Below are 20,425 nucleotides of genomic sequence, written 5' to 3' on the forward strand. Positions count from 1 at the left end.
GCGCGGGCTTTCCACCATTTCTTTCCTGCCTTGATTTTAACCCTTTCATTCCACTTGATCCCCCCCATACACACACCCCCGTCTCCCCCGATCCGGGCGCGGGGCGAGCGCGGGACCCCCCCCCTACCCCCCAGTCCCCACCCCCGGGAGGGCGGAGGCCGCCCGGGCCCGGCGGGCTGGCGGGAGAAGCGGAGTTTGAACAGGGAGAACTGTGTGCGGGGCGGGCCGGGGCGGGGCGCGGAGGGCGGGCCGGGGCGCGCTGACCGCCCCCCTCCCGCCCTCCCCACCCCCCTCCTCCGGTGCGTCCCGCAGGCGGGGAGCCCCGCACGGCCGCGCCCGGGGCCCCGGCGGGCGATGATCACCTAAAGAGGCTGGCGCGAGCGGGCCCGGGCTGGACCGGCGGCGGCGACGGCGGCCACCGAGGCCATGGAGCGGGAAGCGGGGTCGTCCGAGGACTCGTCGGGATCCCCGGGGAAGCCGCGGAGGCGACGCCGGAGACGCCGGAGACGCCGGAGACGCCGGCGCTGGGACGGCAGGACGCGCGCCGTGCGCACCGTGCGCTCCAACCTGCTGCCGCCGGGCGCGCCGGGCGCGCCGGACGCGGCGGGCCGCGCCGAGGGCCTCCCCGGGCAGCGACCCCGACGGCCGCCCCGGCCCCGGCGCGCCTGCGCGCAGCACCTGGCCGACAATCGGCTCAACACCACCAAGTACACGCTGCTGTCCTTCCTGCCCAAGAACCTCTTCGAGCAGTTCCACCGCCTGGCCAACGTCTACTTCGTCTTCATCGCGCTGCTCAACTTCGTGCCGGCGGTGAACGCCTTCCAGCCCGGCCTGGCGCTGGCGCCCGTCCTCTTCATCCTGGCGGTCACGGCCATCAAGGACCTGTGGGAGGATTACAGCCGCCACCGCTCCGACCACGAGATCAACCACCTGGGCTGCCTGGTCTTCAGCAGGTGAGAGCCGGGCCCGGGGGGGCGCGCGTCTGTCTGTCTGTCTGTCTGTCTGTCCGTCCGTCCGTCCCTTCGCCCACTGGGCGTCATCATCCAAACGATCGCTTTCCGCCCACCGAAGTGCTGGGATGGGAGGGGGGGAGGCCAGGCTGTGGGTGGCATCAGGCATGGGAGTGAGGGGGGAGGTGATCTCCAGGGGCTGGGTACCCGAGTCTCCAGTTGGCACCACGTCTAAGGCAGAAGAAGGGAAGGGAGGTTGGGGTCTGGCCCACAGGGTGGGGTGGGGGTAGGTGGGCAGGCTCCAAGTTAAAGAGGGTTCCCGGGTCCCCTGTCCCTCCCCACCCCCACCTCGAGTCCCTGCCTCAGTTGCAGGAAACAGAAACAGTTCCAGAAACCGCAGGACACGATGTTTTCAGGACCAGGGGGGGGAATGGGGGGAAGGCAGCCCGGTGGCTCATGCCTGGTCATCCTAGCTACTTAGGAGGAGGCTGAGGTCTTCTGAGGATCCAGGTGTTCTAAGCCAGCCCCCACTCCCATCCCACCCCAGGGCAGGAAAGCCCGAGGGTCAGACCTCCCTCCCATCAACCACCAGAAAACTGGAAGTTGGAGCTGTGGTTGCCAGGCGTAGAGTGCTGTAAGCCTTGAGAAAACAGCCCAGGGACAGCAGCCAGGCCCTGAGTTCAAGCCCCAAAGTGGACTTAAAAATAGACGAAAAAGCCTCTGGGTCTGAAGTTAAAGCTGTCTGGAGACAGCAGAGAAAATTGTCCTCAGCGCGCCCCTGTGTAGCTCAGGTAGGGGTGATAGCCGGGATCCGTGCGGGCTGGCTCCATTTTCTTCCTGGGAACTTGCTTCTTGATGGAAAGAGACTTTGGGGCCTAGAGATTGTTCTTTCAAGTCTGGGTCTCCTACACGTAGGACACCCCCCCCCCAACCTCCAGGCTGAATCTGAAGCTGCATCTTTCCCCCAGGAATCTCTCACCAAGCCACCCAGGGGACTGGAAGTTCCAGGATCCCTACAGCCTTGAAGAAGGCCCAGGGCTCTGCCAGCACCCCAGGCTCAGCCCAGCCTGCTTGTCTTGTCTTAACCTTGCTAGACCTGTGGTGCGAGAACTTTTTCTTTCAATCACAGGGCCTTGAACTTGTCATTTACTGTTCCTGCTGTCATGAGTGCTCTACCGCTTGGAGCCACAGCTCCACTTCCAGTTGGTTCATGAGGGATAAAGAATCTCACAGGCTTTCTTGCCCAGGCTGGCTTCGAACCTCCATCCTCAGATCTCAGCCTCCTGAGTAGCTAGGATGACTGGCGTGAGCCCCTAGCACCCAGCTTGAGTACTTCTCATGCTCGGCAGCATTTCCAAACTGACTTTTCTCATAGATACAGGTTCAGAGAGGTTAAGTAACTTGGCCAAGGTCGCACAGCTGCCCGAGAGTGGTACCAGGACCCGATCCAGGTCTTGGAGACTGTGTTTCTTTACTAGGATTCCTGTGCTTGTGCCTCCCAAGCTTTGTATTATAATCATGGGAGGTCTGGGAGTGGGCCCTGGTGTATTTGACTAGCAGAGGTGAAACCTTTGAGTCTCACCGACTGTTAGCCCTCCAGAGATGCCAGGAGCCAATCACGGGGGGGGGGGGGGGGGGGGGGGGGGGGGGGGGGGGGGGAGATGGTTAGATCTGTGGAGGCTCGTTAGCGTGAGGGGAGGGGTTAGCAGGAACTTAAATGCCTCTCTGTCCTTCCGCCCTGGCCTCCAGGCAGACCCTGAAGAACTTGGGTGGGGCTTTAACAGGTTTAAAGCTGTCTGTCCTGGGGCTTAAACTCCTGGCCTCTGGTGCTGTCTTGGAGCTTTTGTGCTCAAGGACTTAGAGCCGCTTTAGGACTTCCAACTACTTTCCACCAGTTTTCTGGTGATTAGTTGTAGATAAGTCTTAGGGACTCTACTGCTTAGGCTGGCTTTGAACTTCGATCCTCAGATGTCAGCCTCCTGAGTAGCTACAATCACACTACCAGCACCCAACTCACAGATTCTACTTCCCAGCCCCCCAGGGGTGGTGCTTGAACTCAAGGCCTAGGCTTTGTCCCTGAGCCTCTCTGTGCTCAAGGCCAGCACTCTGCCACTTGAGCCACAGCACCACTCCTGGCTTTTTCTGTGTATGTGGTACTGAGGAATCGAACCAGGGCTTCATATATACTAAGCAAGCACTCTACTGAGCCACCTTCCCAGCCCTCAAGGATTCTTCCTTTCTAATATCACAGAGCAAAACAATCCCAGACCTTCCTTAGGCTTCAGAAAATAGTTCCTCTTCCTTTTTTCCTGTTTGTTTTTTTTTTTTTTTTAATGCCATTTCTGGGGCTTGAACTCTCTGCCTCACATTCTCCCTGGGCTTATTCACTGAAGGCTGGCGTCCCTACCAACAAAGCCACAGCTCTACTTCCCTATTATTTATTTATTTATTGCTGGTTAATGAGAGATTAGAGTCTCAAGGACTTACCTGCCTGGGGCTGACTTCCTACTCTCCATTCTCAGATCTCAGCTTCTTGAGTAGCTGTGATTACAGGTGTGAACCACCAGCCTCAGGGCCTGTTCTTTTTTTTTTTTTTTTTTTTATTTTATTTTATTTGAGAACATACTGTACAGGGGGGCTACAATTACATGGGCAGGATAATACATACATTTCTTACCAAGCATTGCAGCCTCCTCCTTTGTTTACCCTTCACTTCCCTTCCCCGCCTCCCCCCTCCCCCCACCCAATTATACCCCCCTCCCCCCCACACACCGACATTGTAAAGCTGGTTTTGACATGACATTTTGTACTTCTCATTGTTGCAACAGGTCCACCTGAATCCTTAAACATGTGGAGGAGATGGGGACAAACAAGTAGTTTCAGGGCCTGTTCTTAGAGTGAAGTCTTTAAGCTGACCTCTTGATTTCCCTTTGCCTAGTGTAATTGTGAAAGCTTTCACCCCTGTCTGAATTCACCACTGCTTCCTGAGCCTTCAGCAGTACTTTCTTTACTTTAGGCCAATCCTGTGGATGGCTTGCTTTCCCAAGTCCTTCCCTGCCCCTAGGCAAATTTCTTGAGTCCTTTTCTAGGGGAGAGAATGAACTTTGGGGGTGGAGGGTCAGGGAGAGGGTTGGGTGTGCTTGGTGGTGGGGACACCTGAGTGTGGAGAAAGGGTGAGTCTTGGTCTGTCCATTTGAGCTTCTTCTGAATTGCCTTCTCTCTCCCTGTCCAGCCTCCTCTCCGGGAGACCCAGCCTGGTGGCCTTGTCTATTGGCTATTCCCCTGCCAGGCCGGTCAGATGCGTTTGGTCCCAGAAGCTCTTGAGATGAAAGGAGAAGTCAGGGGCCCCGCCTGCCCTGGGCCAAGACCCTGGACTAGGGCTGGGGTGCAGGTTGCCTGTCCATAGAGGTGGCTGGAGGGTGGACAGCCATGGAAGACCACAGGAGTCAGGGGGACCAAGAGGGTGAGCAGGAAAGGGTCAGGAGTCCACTGACAGGGCTGGGGCCCTGAGACCAAGGATGGGTTATGGGGTGCGTAGGGTAAGAGGTGCGTGGGAAGCAGGGGATGGTGGGAAGCTGGTGCATCAAGCTACAGTGGTGCTCAGGACCTCTGGTTTACACAGCAGACTTGGGGTATGCCTCCTCAGAGCCTCTTTGCTTTAACCACTGGGCGAAGGAGGTGTCAGAGTCCCATCCCTACCCACCTCTCCCTTTCCTTTCCCTTACTCTTCCTTTTTTTTTTTTTTTTCTTGTGCTGGTACTGGGGCTTGAATACAAGGCCTTGTGCACTTGCTTGACTTTAAGCCAAGTGCTCTACCACTTGAATTACACCACCACTTCCGGTGAGTTGGAGCTAGCCTCACAGGCTTTCTTGTCCCAGGCTGGCTTAGAATACTCAGATCTTTAGATCTCAACCTCCTAACTAGCTAGGATTATAGGTATGAAGCCTGGCTTCAGTGTTTTGGATCCTCCTCCTCCTCCTCCTCTTCTTCTGTTGTTGTTTTTGAGACTGGGTCTTGGTATATTGTTCAGGGTTACCCTGATTGACTCCTTCCTGCAAGCGATCTTCCTGTTTCTGTCACCGGAGTAGCCGGGACTACAGGCAGGAATCACTGCCCTTTGCTCAGAACATACATACATGCAGCACATCAAGGAAGCTTTTCCTACAGATTCTGTTCCCGAGGGCGGCCTCTGACATGGTGCCTAAGGTGTTTGTTATTTCTGCGGTGCTTCCTAATAACTTGGTACTGGGCCGCCCTCCCTCCCCTGCCTCCCCGCCTCCCCACCTCAGATCTCTGCCAGTTCTGGGTCAGGAATGTGCCTTCCTCTGGCACGGAAGGTGAAGGCGCAATCCACCTGTCCAGGTCTTGAGCCCATCTTCTCCTCTCATGGACTTTGGATCCTTATTTAGGGGACCCCCACCCCAGCTACATTAATCAGCCAAGAGAGAACAGTGAAGGGCTGTTGCTTGGGGTCTCAGCCCTGTGGGGGTGAGGTCAGGAGTGGGGATCCTCTCTGATTGTTTCCACCTCCTGTATATACCTATATACCTGTGTCTATAGGGATCCCTAGCAAACCTTCAAGAAGGTTGTCTCAGCAGTTGCAGAAGGAACTTGGACTTACTTAGGTCAGCAGAGTGGCCTCAGGGTGGGTGCCTGGTGGGCAGAGCTGGGGGAGGAGACCAGATAAGCATCTGAGCGGCCCAGCGGGGCGGCAGCTGGGGTTCTGACTTTGGGAAAGCAGGGTACAGCGGCCCCCGGGTGTCGGTGGGAAATCCGTTCCCTGGCCCTGGTGAACCCCGGGGTCCAGGCTTGCAGGTCTGATCACAGCCCACTCACATTGGTCTGATCACAGCCCACTCACATGGTCTCATCCGTCTGGCGTGTCTAGATGCGCCTCGGTGGCCTAATACAAGGGAAATCCCTCCCCTCCTCCCCTGACCCCCCACCGGTCTAGCCCGAACACAGCAGTGAGGCAGAATTGTAATGTCTCCCTGAAGGATGGAGGAGGGGCGCCCTCTGACACCCCCCCCATCCTCATCTCCCTGTCTGCTGTTTCAGCCCAGCCTGGGGCCCTGTTGCAAATGGAGAGCACGGAGGCCGTGGGGAGGGGCACGCCTGGGTCTGGGGTTGGTTCTGGGGTGCCAGCTCTGTTCTTAACCCCGCCAGGGTTGGTCTGTATTTCTCTCTTTCATGATGACCCAGAAGAGGTATCCTCTTTATCTCTTTCTCTTTCTCTTTCTGTCTCTGTCTCTCTCTGTCTCTCTTAATTTATTTGTACTGGGGATGGAACTCAGGAATACATGCTAAGTCCATCTTCTGCCATCTCCTGAGCTCCTTAGTAACTCAGCCCTGATCCAATCATGTGTATCTATATTTATATTTATTACATTTATATATTTATTTACAAATATATTTTGCATTTATATTATATATTTATAAAATATTTATATAAATGTATAGATACAGATGCATATAATATCCAACTTACAATGTAATATGTAGAATAATATATTTTTGTATGTTTTTATTGTAAAAATGCTGTATAGAGGGGTTACAGTTAGAATAATATATTCTATCTATAGATGTGCACATATAGATCTACAGATAAACCCACATATCGATATGTATAGCTATATTTATATGTTGTATGGGAACTTGGGCGTAAGAAAACAGAGAAGCCACGTTTCGAGATGGCGGATCAGGAGTCTTTATTGGAGAGCCTGCAACTACAGGTAGACTCCAGTGTCAAAGACCTGCAGCCGAGAATCCGGAACGAGGCTTTTAAAGACAAAAACTGCATGATTGGGGTGGAGATCCAATTGCAGCAGAAGCAGAGCTTTCAGGAAAGTAACTCAGGGGTTAGCATAAACTCTAAGTAACCAGTCAAGGTTAAGCAGATCAGAAAGTTTAGGGAGATAATAACAAAGCTCTCCTGGAGCTAAAGGGCGGTGTGGTACCTCCCATTCAGTGAATGGTCTCTCTCCCCTCTAGGCTTTTCCGAGCTGGGTGGAAAGTCCCCTCCACCTAGCAAGGTGCAAGGATGGCTGTAAGGACAAGTCTTATTGCTTAGATGCAGTCTCCTTACTTTATATCTATCTGTCTGTCTGTCTGTCTGTCTATCTATCTATCTATCTATCTATCTATCTATCTATCTATCTATCTATCTATCTATCTATCTTTGCCCATCCTAGGCAAATATAACTCCTGGCCTGGGTGCTGTCCCTGATCTTTTGTGCTCAAGGCTAGTGTTCAGCTATTTGAGCTACAATTCCATTTCTGGCTTTTTGGTGCTTCGTCAGAGATAAGAGTCTCACAGACTTTTCAGCCTGGGCTGGTTTTGAGTCTGGATCCTCAGATCTCAGCCTCCTGAGTATCTGGGATGACACTGGATGACACTGGGCCACTGGTGGTGCCCACGCTTCCAGGTGCCTGACCCAGGTAGAATCTTATTGATGCGTTCCAGTCTCTGTGTTCAGTAGACTGAGCTGACCCCCTCCTCTCAATCTGCTTGAGTCTGTGCAAACCCTCCAGTGGAAGTGGGGGTGGGGGTCTTTCCATGATCTTTTGAGGGAAAGCCAGATGCTTTTGAGGTGCCCTATGCTGGTTTTAGAATCTCATTTATTTTCTATCTTCCCTGTCCCCTTGATCCATACTTCATCTTTCCAGTTTCCCAGATTGTCCAGCTGGGACAGCTGGACAATTCAGGGTTGTTACTAAAGACCCTGGGGGACGAGGTGATATTTTTTACCTAACTAAAGCCTCCCTTTTCTTTTATGCTGTGGGATTTTGTTTTTCTTGCCTCCCTTTGGCCTCCCAATTGTGTTTCCCCCCCCCCCGCCCCCCCTTTCCTGGTGAGCCGGCAGGCCTCTTCCTCTACAGATCTTTTAGACCTTGGGAGCCGATTCCTTCCTCCCCCATCCCCTCTTATTTCTTTTAGAAGCTGGTAGCAAAAGCACTGTGTCCCCCCACCCCCCATGTACACCCCCAAGGCCAGACCTTATTTGTTGTCATTAGGAGTAAAAGATTTACAAAAGTAGACACCAGGCTTCTTGGGAGTATAAAAGATTTGGAGCAAAAGATTTGCAAAAGAGATGACTTTCCATTAAGTCTAACACTAATGTTCCATATCAAATGGTCTCCTTTGGCTTTTTATTTAGGCCCTGTCCATATGTCTTAGGATAGGCCTGGTATTATTTATGCCTTCATTATCCTTCAGACTTTGTCATTTGTATCACAGTCAGTCCTGCTTATTAACAGTAATGTCCTCTAATTTTAGACTTATGTTGCTGTCCTGGCTAAAAGTGCTTAGATGAATCAATTAATAATAATATTTAAAAAGCCGGGTGCCGGTGGCTCACGCTTGTAATCCTAACTACTCAGGAGGCTGAGATCTGAGGGTCGCGGTTCAAAGCCAGCCTGGGCAAGAAAGTGTGAAACTCTTATCTCCAATAAACCACCAGAAAACCTGAAGTGGCACTGTGGGTCAAGTGGTAGAGTGCTAGCCTTGAGCTGAAGAGCATAGGGACAATGCCCAAGCCCAGAGTTCAAGCACCACGACTGACCCCCTCCCCACCAATAAAGCCCTGGGTAAGGCTGGATGGGACTGTTTTCAAACAATCTGTGTTTGTTTTTAAAATTAAAAAAATAATCTTTTTGGAATAAGTCACAATCATTTGGAGTAGAAGATTTGCAAAAGCAGATTTTGGAGGTAAGCTTAAGTGTGCTAGGGTAGGGACACTTGCATGGTTTTGGAACTAATTTTTCTAAACCAGGCCTCTGCTACTTGAACCATGCCTCCAGCCAATGAAAAATTTTGTCTTTCAACTTTTCCTCCTCCTCCCTCTTCTTCCTTCCCTTTTTCCTCCTCTCTCCCTCTTTTCACTCTTTCCCTCCTTTATTTTCTATACCTTTCTTTTCTTTGCTGTCTTGATTGATTTTTTTCCCCCCCAGTCCTGGGGCTTGAACTCTGGGCCTGGTCACTGTCCCTGAGCTTCTTTTGCTCAGGGCTAGTGTTCTGCCACTTGAACCACAGCGCCACTTCCAGGTTGTTTTTTCTTTTTTTTAAGTAATTCATTGGAGATAAGAGTCTTCATGAACTTTTCTGCTTGGGCTGACTTCAAACCACGATCCTCAGATCTCAGCCTCCTGAGTAGCTAGGATTAGAGGCTTGAGCCACCAGTGACTGACTGATAGTTCGACTTTTTTTGTTGTTGTTGTTAGTCATGGGACTTGAACTCTGGGCCTGGGCGCTGTCCCTGAGCTCCTCAGCTCAAGGCTAGTGTTCTACCACTTGAGCCACAGTGCTACTTCTGGCTTTTTCTGTTTATGTAGTGCTGAGGAATCGAACCCAGGGCCTCATGCATGTGAGGCAAGTACTCTACTACTGAGCCACCTTCCAGCCACTGACTGTTTGATTTTTGAGGCAATATTTTCCATCTAGCCCAGGGTAGCCTTGAACTTGTAGTCTCCTGTCTTACCCTCCCCAGTACTGGGAATATCAGTATGTACCTTTATATCCTGTGGTTATTTTCTTTTTAAATAAAAGTTACTCCATTTGTAAGGTTAGATTACTGATTTGAGATGCATGTCTTTTTGCTAATATAGATATTTACAACTATAACTCCCCAATAGAACTGCTTTAGCTGCATCTCTTAAGTTTGGGTGTGTTATGTTTTTATTTTTATTCACTTCAAATTTTATTAATTTCTAATTCCCCTTATGATTTCCTCTTTGATTACCCAGGAGTATCTTTAATTTTTGCTCACTCACTTATGAATTTTCCAGACTTTTTTTTTTTTTTTTTTTTACAGAATTCTACTTCTATTTCACTGCCATCTGGAAAATATATTTTGTAGTTGCCTGCCCTTTTAATTTATGAAAGGTTAATATAAGAGTCTGTTCTGAAGAATATTTCATTGGTGATTGGGAAAAATGTGTGTTGTGATTTTTTTTTTTTTTTGTCTCTTAGGTCTATTTGTTTCAAAGATCTGTTTCCATATTGATCTGCCTAGTTTGGGTCATTATTAAAAATAGTTTATTGAAGTGGCACAGTAGCTCAAAGTGGTAGAGTGCTAGCCTTAAGCAGAAGAAGCTCAGGGACAGTGCCCAGGCCCTGAGTTCAAACTCCAGAACTGGCAGAAAAAAAAAAGGATATTGATCTTTCTGATTATACGTGACTTGTTCTATTTCTTTCTTTAACTCTGTCTCTTTTTGTTTGTACTTGGGTGGAGTGTGGGTGATCTGTTGTTCCGTGTGTTTAAAATTGTTGTGTTTTCCTAATCCGGTGCTTATAGTTCACACTTGTAATCCTACCTACTCAGAAGGGTGAGATCTGATGATCACTCTTCAACACCAGCCTCAGCAGGCGAATCTAAGAGACTTGATACCAATTAAAAAGCCAGAAGTGGAGATGTGGGTCAAGTGGTAAAGGGCCATCTTTGAGAGAAAAAGCTAAGAATATGAGGCCCCAAGACCAAGATGAAATGATATAACCTAAAATACACTCCTTTATCACAATTTTTGTCTTAAAGCTGATTTTTGCCTAAAATGGATATAGTTAATCCAGCTCTCTCATGGTTACTGTCTAATTAATGTATCTTTTCTCATTCAAACCCTTATAGTGTGTGTGTGTTGTTTCTATTTTTCATTCCTTTATTTTGGTACTGGGGTGGGTTTGAACTCAGGACCTCGTACTTTCCTCTGATTTGGATGTTGGAATCAGGCACATGTTAGCTGGCAAAAGGCCTTATTACTGGTGATTTGTTTTTTTTTGGGGGGGGATGGTGCTGTGTCTGCTGGGGTTTTCCAGTTCTACATTATGGAGAGAGATACTTTGAGATTATGTTGCTATCCTGTTTCTTGTGGAAGTATTATTGCCCAGTGAAGTTAGGATCTTATTTTGCAAGATTCTTGCAATAGTATTTCAGTGATGGCTTACTCTTTCTCCTGTCTCTTCCGTGGGTAATAACATGCATTCCTAGAACAGCTGCCTTTTTTCTTCCCTGTTTATTTACTTACTTATGTCAGTGCAGGCAAATGGAAATTTAGTATCTTCTGGGGATTGTAATTGAGTGGTCTTGTCTTTTATCTTACTCACTTTTGTTCTGTCTCTGGGGGCCTTCCTCAGGTCAGCTAGGCTGAACTCTGGTTTTTTGTTTTGTTTTGTTTCTTTGTTTTTTTTGTGGGTTTTGTTTTTGGTCTATCTGGGGCTTGAACTCAGGGCCTGGGCATTAACCCCGAGCCTCTTTGTGCTCAAGGCGAGTTCCTTACCCCTTGTGCCACAGCACCACTTCTGAGTTTTGAGTGGCTAATTGGAGATAAGAGTCTCCTAGAGACATTTCTGCCCAAGCAGGCTTTGAACTGCGATCCTCACATCTCAGCCTCCTGAGTAGCTAGGATGACAGGTGTGAGCCACCAGGGCCTCGGGCTGTGTCTTGGTATTTTCAGTGCAATTCTTTCTGTAGGTCAGTGGTGTCTGAAGTCACCTCTGTGACTGCCAGGCTCTGTAAGCCAAAAGTGATGTCCTTGTCATTCTGGGGACGGGACGGTCCCATCCCATAGGCCAGTCAGGCCCTCAAAAGTGGAATCCACGCATCTGGATTCCTTGCCATGGGGCACACTGAGAAGAGGCTGTGTCGCCCGGCAGTGTCCTGCTCTTCCCAGCGCTGGGGCCCAGCTTCTTCCTGCCACAGGAGCCCACACTGTGCTTCACTGTAGGAGACCTGCCTTGCTATATATATAGCGGAATGGAAGGACTTACGGGGGGGGGAAATGGAGACTGCTATTTTGAATTGTACTGTTTTTAGAATTCTCTTAGCTTGGCTTTCCGTGTTGACTTGGTCTACGCTTTTTAAATTTTTTTCCTTCTGGAGTACAGTGTGTCTGTCTGTGCTGTCTGGGCGTACCCTCTGGTTTATTTTTCCCCTTGTGGCGACTGACGGTATTTTGGAATGCCTTAGTCCACTGTAAGCTAACCAGGGACAGTTAAAATCCACTCTGTGAAACGAAAGCCTGGACAAGCAGGCAGATGCTAGGCAAGATACTTTTCTCTTCAGACTTCATTTGAATGGAAGGCAGGGTATTACATCAGGGTATCACATTCACGCCCCCAGCATGCTGAGTGGAGGGGTACGTGATAGAAAAGTGGGGTGCAAGGCCCTACAGACAGGTGGGTATGTGGAAAAGTAATCTGATTTGTGGCTGTTCCCCTTACCACAGCTATAATTATGATAGTTAAGACTCAACCGGTGACTCACGCTTATAATCTTAGCTACTTAGGAGGCTGAGATCTGAGGATCGCGGTTCAAAGCCAGCCTTGAGCAGCAAAGTGTATGATAAACTCTGACCTCCAATTGACCACCAAAAAGCTGGAAGTGGAGGGATGGCTCAAGTGGTAGAGCGTTGACTTGAGCACAAAAGCTCAGGGACAATGCCGAGGCATTGAAGCCCCCAAAAATGCAAAAATAAAAATAAAGAATATTGCTAGGAAAAGCTATGGGGAAGTGGTAAAAATGAACTCATTGTTTGTTTAATAATAAAGAAGACAACATAGTATATGTAATTAGGTGGTTTGGGGAAGACTTGTGTTGGGGGGGGTGTCTATTTTAAAAATAGAAAATGAATTTAATTCACAGACCTATTTAATGGGATCTTGAAAATTGTCCTTTTTTTTTTTTTTGCTTATCAGCAAGAAGAAAACTTTAAAAGCCCTAAAAGAAGTCCTTGTTTTCTAAACCTAGACTAGCAATAGTGGCAAGTGGGGGGGGGGGGAGGGGGAAGTGTAGGTTGTACTGTAGGAATCCTCTCAAGCTGGACATTGGTGTCTCCTCGCTTACTCAGAAGGCTGAGACCTAGAGGATTGTTGTTCTGAAGCAGCCTCAGCAAGAAAGATCTGGGAGACTTTTTTTTTCAGGTAAGGGGAAGGTTTATTCAGTAGACCTGCTGGGACCAGGCAAGGTTGGCACTCCACGTGGCTGGGAAAGAGAGAGAGCAAGAAAAGAACAGAGAGAGAGCTAGAATAGAACAGAGAGAGCAAGAAAAGAGCAGCAAGAGCCTGGGAGACTCTTTAATTGGAGAATTAACCAGCAAAAAGCTGGACTCGAGGCAGGGCTCAAGGGGTAGAACATCAGCCGTGAGCAAGGAAAGCCAAGCGAGAGTTTGAGGCTCCGAGTTCACACCCTAGTACCAGCACACAGAAAATGAGAAAAATGTCTCAAAGGTGCCTAAGTGATTTCTCAGCAGACCTGTGACTTTAAAGGTAGTAGGGAATGTCCTGTCCATCCCAGACTGCTGTATGTATTTGTCCTCTGGCATCAGGCTTGTGGCTTGCAGGACTTACGGGCTCTGGATGGGAACAGACAAGAGGACTTGGCAAGTCTAGCCTCCCTCTGCTGGGCAGGGCCTCTAAGAGGTCCCCTCCCCAGTTGTTAGGTATGGCTTTTCCTCTGATAAGTGGAGCTCTACCACTTGAGCCACAGCACCACTTCCAGTTGTGTCTGAGTAGTTTTATTGGAGATGAGTCTCCTGGACTTAGCTGCCTGGGCTGGCTTTGAGCCATGATCTCCAGATCTCAGCCTCCTGAATAGCCAGGATTATAGACGTAAGCCACCTGCACATAGCTTTAAAAAACAAACAGAAAAAGCCTGATCCTCAGATCTCAGGTGCTTGGTCATTTTGAGGCATTCTGGTCACTCTGACTCCTTTGTGCTTGGCTACAGAAGAGATCTGATTGGCTCCCTCTGTAGCCAATCAGATCCAGGCAGGGTAGCCAAGCTGGCCCTAGGAGTCACCCCAGCCCTGACTGGACAGAAGGCACAGCTCTTGGGTCTGCCTCAGCTTAGAACCTGGCTCTCAGAATTTCAGTTCTTCTAAAACTGAAGCGAGAGCTTGATTGAGCATCCAGGGACCCTCAGGCGCCTGCCAACCGACTGTGTGGCCACATGTTGCCACGTGCTTTCTTTTTCTTTCTGGCCTTTTTCTCTCCAGGCTGGGTGGAGGTTAGGAGGCCTGACCTTGGTTGCTCCTTGCCAAGTTGGAATTCTCTTTTGCTTCAGTGACAGAGTCTAATCTCACTGTCTATCTTAGTCATCTCCATGTGGAATGGCTTGGCAGTCTACAGACTCGGAATGCCAGAATAATCTGAGGAAGAGCCGGCGCTATCAGGAGGGGGCTGTTCAATTACGTGTCTCTGTCTCTCTCTGCAGACATCAGGTTTTCAACATCCATCAGATGTGGAGTTTTTTTGTGGGGAGGGTGGGGATTATGGGGCTTGAACTCAGTGCCTAGGCACTGTCCCTGAGCTCTTTCGCTCAAGGCTAGCTATACCACTTTGAGCTACAGCACCACTTTGGGTTTTCAGGTGGGTAATTGTAGATGAGAGTCTCGTGTACTTTCCCTCCATCTGGCTTTGAACCCGAATCCTCAGATCTGAGCCTCTCGAGTAGCTAGAATGACAGGCATGAGCCACTGGTGCCAGCCAGATGTTCTGTTCTGTTCTTTCTTTCTTTCTTTCTTTCTTTCTTTCTTTCTTTCTTTCTTTCTTTCTTTCTTTCTTTCTTTCTTTTCTCTCTCTTTCTTTCTTTCTTTCTTTCTTTCTTTCTCTTTCTTTCTTTCTTTCTTTCTTTCTTTCTTTCTTTCTTTCTTTCTTTCTTTCTTTCTTTCTTTCTTTCTCTTTTGGGGGGGGGTCCAGTCATGGGGCCTGAACTCTGGGCCTGGGCGCTGTCCCTCAGCTCTTCAGCTCAAGGCTAGCGCTTTACCACTTGAGCCACAGCACCACTTCCAGCTTTTTTCTTTTTGCTTATGTGGTGCTCAGGAATCGAACCCAGGGCCTCAGGCATGCAAGGCAAGCGCTCTACCACTGAGCCACCTTCCCAGCCCCTTTCTTTCTTTCTTTCATCAGAATGTCTTATATAAATAATACATAGGGGAAGTAATTGTGGACCTTGCACAGGGCAGGATTTATTTTGGGTTATGACTCCAAAGCAGTAAAAACTGACAAATGGGATAACATCAAACAGACAACTAAAAAGCTTCTTCAATACCAGCAAAGAACAGTTCTCACAAAACAGAGTGAAAGACAGCTTACAGAATGGGAGGGAAATTTACATAATTGTTCTCCATTGAGCAGTCTCCAGAGATACATGGCATTTATTTCCTAAAAAAAGGCATTGAAAAAATTGAGCTGGGTAGTATTTCATTATGTCCTATCCCTCATCTCTCTCTTTTTTTTTTAAAGGTGGAAACATAAGTAGTAACATGTCATATTGTAACTGCTATCATTGCCTGGCCAGTATTTTTATTTATTCCTTTGGTTTTGACAGATTTGAGTCAAGTCCAATGTGAGAGCTGTACTGGACATTTCACTCATTAGGACATGCACTGTCACAGTTTCTATTTATAATGACTTCCGTGTGTCTGTGTGACTGTGTGTGTGTATGGGGGGGTGTACACACACACACTCACCTGTGTGTACATTGCAAGTACTAGGGATGGGTCTTAAGGCCTTACACTGACTGTATAAGCATTCTGTTCCTGAAATAGACAGACCTTCACTCCCCTCCCTCCCTCCATCCCTTCCTCCCCTCCTTCTCTTCCTACTTCCTTCCATCTTCTACCTGGCTTATTACAGCATTGCCTCCAAATGTTCTTTTACTCAGTGAAATGTATCTCTGTGTGTGTGTGTGTGTGTGTGTGTGTGTGTGTGTGTGTGTGTGTGTGTGTGTGTGTGTGTGTATAAACCCACTGTTATAGTTATTTATTTATGTATTTATTTAAAAATTTTTAAATTGTTAATTGTTGTTGTTGTTGTGGGTCGTGGGGCTTGAACTCTGGGCCTGGGCACTTCTGGTTTTCAGTGGTTCATTGGAGGGAAGGTTCTCACAGAGGTAAGGTTCTCCTGAGTAGGCTGGCTTTGAACTGCGATCCTCAGATCTCAGCCTCCTGAGTAGCTAGGATTACAGGTGTGAGCCACCAGTGTCTAGTTCATTATACAATTTTAAAGAACTCCAGACAGCTTCCAGCACCAAAAAACTCAAACCAAACCAGATGGGGAGTGGTTGAAGCCATCTATGTTTAAAACTATCTAGACTGCCTGTTCCTCCCGTTTGAGGGCTCCTAGGAAAACGGAAATTATTCTTAAAGGAAAATAGTTTGAATTATTTGATTCACTTTTGACTGTCTTGGATAATGGATATCTTATTTTAAAATATGTCATCATTAAAACTAATACAGTTGGACCATGGTCCTAAGTAGCAAAATCTCACTTTATTACCCTAAACAGGATCTTTGGTCTAGGAAGACCCATAAAATTTTCTTTTCCGTGCATCGTAATTTACCTTGAGCTCACAGTTTATGATACCTTCCTTTTATGATGGCTCAAAAGATGTGCTATGGAAAAAAAATCTTAGACATCTAATCTCAAAGTATTCCAGGGGTTTTTGTTTGTTTGTTTGTTTGTTTTGTCGGTGGTAGGGCTTTCACTCTGGGCCTGTGTGCTGTCCCTCAGGTCTTCAGCTCAAGGCTGGCATTCTACCACTTGAGCCACAGCTCCACTTCTGGTTTTCTGTGTGGTTTATTGGAAATAAGAATCTCCAGGACCCTCCTGCCCAGGTTGGCCTTGAACTGTGATCTTCAGATCTCAGCCTCCACGAGTAGCTAGGATTACAGGCGTGAGCCACTGGTGCCGGCTTGGGGATAGAATTATTAAAGAGATAGGGAGAGATTAAGAGAGGTTCTTGGGACAAGTGGAGTTGGAATTGTAGGAGAAATTGAAGGGAAGAAAAAGTGGGGTACAGAAGACACTCCCCCCATTTTACCCTTTACTGCAGGGAATAACTGAGACCCCATACTCCATGTTGATCTGATAACAGATGGTGTGTCCAGCAGGGCGGTGTCCTAGGCCAGCATCTCGGCGTCCAGTACGATGCGCTGGATCACGAGTGATTCATATCCTGGGGATAATGAATTGGGACGGTGTGAGATTTTATCCCATGACTCAGAATGACATGCGATCTACAACGTAACAGATTCTTTCTGGAAGTTTCCATGTCATAGCTTTGGATCACAGTTAACCTGGGCAATGGAAACCATTGAGGGTCAAACATAGGTGAAGACAGACTTTCCTCTGCCTGGGATGAGAAATAAAGGCTGTGCAGCTCCTGAAGCCAAGAAAATGTCTCTAGGTCAGGCCGAGTGGCCCAGCCCTGTGTCGCCGTGACAAGACAGGGAGCCACCCATGGGTCCTGTCATCCTTGTGGGTTTGGATAATCACAAGTCATGGGTTTTGGTTTTATTTATATAGTTTAGTTTGTTTGTTTGTTTTAAGGCTGGGCCCTAGTAACTCACACCTGTCAACCTAGCTACTCAGGAGGCTGAGATCTGAGGATCGAGGTTCAAAGCCAGCTCACGCAGGAAAGTCTGTAAGACAACCAGCAAAAAGCTGGAGAGAAAGTAGAGAAATGGTTCAGATGGTATGCTGCGAACCTAGAGGCAAAAAGCTGCATGACGGAGATGAGGTCCTGAGTTCAAACCCCAGCAAAAAAAGAGGAGGAGGAAGAGGGGGGAGGAGGAGGAGGTAGAAGCAAGATTTTTTGTTGTTTTTATTATTGTTGGTTGTGGGGTCTGAACTCTGGGCCTGGGCGCTGTCCCTCAGCTCTTCAGCTCAAGGCTAGCACTCTACCACTTGAGCCACAGCACCACTTCCAGCCTTTTCAGCTTATGTGGTGCTGAGGAATCGAACCCAGAGCCTCATGCATGCAAGGCAAGGGCTCTACCACTGGGCCACCTTCCCAGCCCAGAAGCAAGCTTTTTGAGACACAATTCACACAGTAGATAGCTTATCCATTGAAGTGTACATTCTGCTCCTAGAAGCATGCCAAAGGGTTACAAGCCTGTAATCCTAGCTCCTTTTGGGCTGTGCACGTTTATGTACAAGTTAGTGTGGAATATGTTTTCTTATTTCTTGTGTATTTATTGGGAATTGAACTCGGAGCTGGCACTTTACCCCTTGAGCCATAGCTCTACTTCTAGCTTGTTGTTAGTGGTTCATTGGACATAAGACTCACAGGCTTTCCTGCCCAGGCTGTCTTTGAACCTTGATCCTCAGATCTCAGCCTCTGGGGTAGCTGGGATGATAGGCATGAGCACCTGGCTTGCTTGGCTTTTTTGTTCATAGCTGGAATTCCAGGTGTGTACTACTGGCACTTGGCTTCTGTTCTTTTCTTATACAGACACTATTGGAGTAGGACCCAGCATGCTCCAATGTAACTTTTTCTTAATGAATCTTATCTGCAAAGACTCCATTTTCCAAAGAAATAATGAAAACAAGTAGAAAAGATAAAATAAAAAGACCTTTTTCTAACGAAGGTCATATTCTGAGGTTCTAGATAGGCATAGATTTTTTTTTGTGGGGGGGGACAGGGATACACACACACACACACACCAGTAGTGCATGTGTGTGTGTGTATATATCACAGTACAATTGTCTTAGGCTTGTGGGGTTTTTTTTGGGTTTTGGTTTTGTTTTGTTTTGTTTTTTTTTGTCATGGGGCTTGAACTCTGGGCCTGGGCGCTGTCCCTCAGCTCTTCAGCTCAAAGCTAGCGCTCTACCACTTGAGCCAAGGTCCCACTTCCTGTTTTCTGAGTGGTTCATTGGAGATAAGAGTCTCACGGACTTTCCTGCCTGGGCTGGCTTTGAACTGTGATCCTCAGCTCTCAGCTTCGTGAGTAGCTAGGATGACTGGTGTGAACCCCTGGTGCCCAGCTTGGGCTTGTTTTTAAGGACGTTTGTTTTGGTAAAATGACTGGCAGCACGGTTTGGATGGCCCTCTTGCGCCCGTGTGGCCATGCTGTGTCTTCTCCACCTGTTTACTTGGTTCGGTAGTGAGGTAGGAGCTGCATCTAGAACTTCTACCTCCAAGCGCAGACTTGCCATGCTGGCACGGCTCCTGGCTCATCATGGGAGCGCGTGGGCGTCCGTGGAGAATTGGTTCATGAAGACTGTTGTTGATGGCCAAGAATTTCGAGGATATTGCTAAATCGTCCCCAGTTGTTTAAACTGCATGAAAAAGCTTTCCTTAACCCGTGGGGCTTTTATAGAATTCCCCAACGAGGTGCCACACTAGGAATTCCCCTCCTACAGCCTCTCCCCTTCCACCCCTCCCACCTCCTACCCCTCCTCCTTTTCCTCCCTCCCTTCCTCCCTTTTTATTTTATTTTTTGGCCAGTGTTAGGAATTGGAACTCAGGGCCTTGTGCTCTCACTTGGCTTTTTTGCTAACTACTTGGAGTCAAAACTCCATTTCTGGCCTTTTTTTTTTTTTTTTTTTTGTCAGTCATGGGGCTTGAACTCTGGGCCTGGGCGCTGTCCCTCAGCTCTTCAGCTCAAGACAAGCACTCTACCACTTGAGCCACAGCGCCACTTCCAGTTTTCTGGTGGTTTGTTGGAGACAAGAGTCTCACAGACTTACTTGCCCGGGCTGGCTTTGAACCTTGATCCTCAGATCTCAGCCTCCTGAGTAGCTAGAATTACAGGCACCTGCCACTGGTGCCCAGCTCATTTCTGGCCTTTTTGTTGAAGCCACTGCTAGAACTTGAACCCAGGGCCTGGACACTGTCCCTGAGCTTTTTGTTTTTTGTTTTTTGGGTTTTTTTGGGGGGGGGGCGGTCAAGGCTACTGCTCTTATCACTTGACTCACAGCTCCACTTCTGGCTTTTGTTTTCGTTTTGCAGTTCTTTGGAGATAAGCGTCTCACAGACTTTCCTGCCCAGGCTGACTTTGAACTGGGATCCTCAGATCTCAGCCATCCTGGGTTAGCTAGGATGAAGGGTGTAAGCCACCAGTGCCTGGCTACAATTCAGCATTATGAGGAGAGGGTATAAACAACGCAGAACCTCTTAAGGGGATAGCAGTCATCCAATCATGTGCAAGGATACCTTGAAGAGCCATGGAAGGGCGGGGCCTGAGACCTCAGAACCACACATGGCGTTGGTAGGAACTGTGCTGTCTTTGGAGAGCGAGGGGCCAGGCAGGGTCATATCCAGAGGTCCAGACACAGGGCAGGCAGCGCTTCTGGGGTCCAGCCTTGTCTGATGAGGGCTAGGCAGGGTGTTGGTGAGGAGGCGGGGGTGGAGCCAGTAAGTGGCAGCTGGCAGGGTGGCTTGCATTTCTTGGTGGTAACATCACTCACCCCAAGAATCATTTTGCTTTTGAATAATGGAAAGAGCAGCAGAGGAGGGAGACATCTGGCATGCTTTGAAGCTGTGAAGTCCAGGAAGTAAAAGGAGCCAGGGCTGCCTGGGAGCAAGTAGCTCAAGAGACTGCTGTCTTGCTTTCCTTCGAAAGTCCAGGAAAGTGTGGCTGGGAAGGTGGCTCAGTGGTAGAGCGCTTGCCTTGCATGCCTGAGGCCCTGGGTTCGAAAGTCCAGGAAAGTGAAATTATGAACCTTTCCTTATATTTGCTTTTTTTTTTTTCTCTTTAT

General features: G+C 48.5%; 1 protein-coding gene across 2 annotated transcripts in view; it reads left to right on the forward strand.

Annotated features, from left to right (window-relative positions):
- Positions 1-320: 320 nt before the first annotated feature.
- The window catches only part of Atp10a (ATPase phospholipid transporting 10A (putative)), an 89,517-nt gene continuing 69,412 nt past the window's right edge, over positions 321-20,425 (forward strand). For both annotated transcript variants that reach the window (XM_070043072.1, XM_070043073.1), the window contains exon 1: positions 321-953. In XM_070043072.1, the coding sequence (XP_069899173.1) occupies positions 427-953 (527 nt within the window). In that variant the 5' untranslated portion in view covers positions 321-426. The remainder of the gene's footprint in view (positions 954-20,425) is intronic.

Source organism: Dipodomys merriami, unplaced genomic scaffold (genome assembly GCF_024711535.1).
Source record: "Dipodomys merriami isolate MVZ:Mamm:240054 unplaced genomic scaffold, mDipMer1.0.p SCAF_33, whole genome shotgun sequence".
Lineage (NCBI taxonomy): Eukaryota > Metazoa > Chordata > Mammalia > Rodentia > Heteromyidae > Dipodomys > Dipodomys merriami.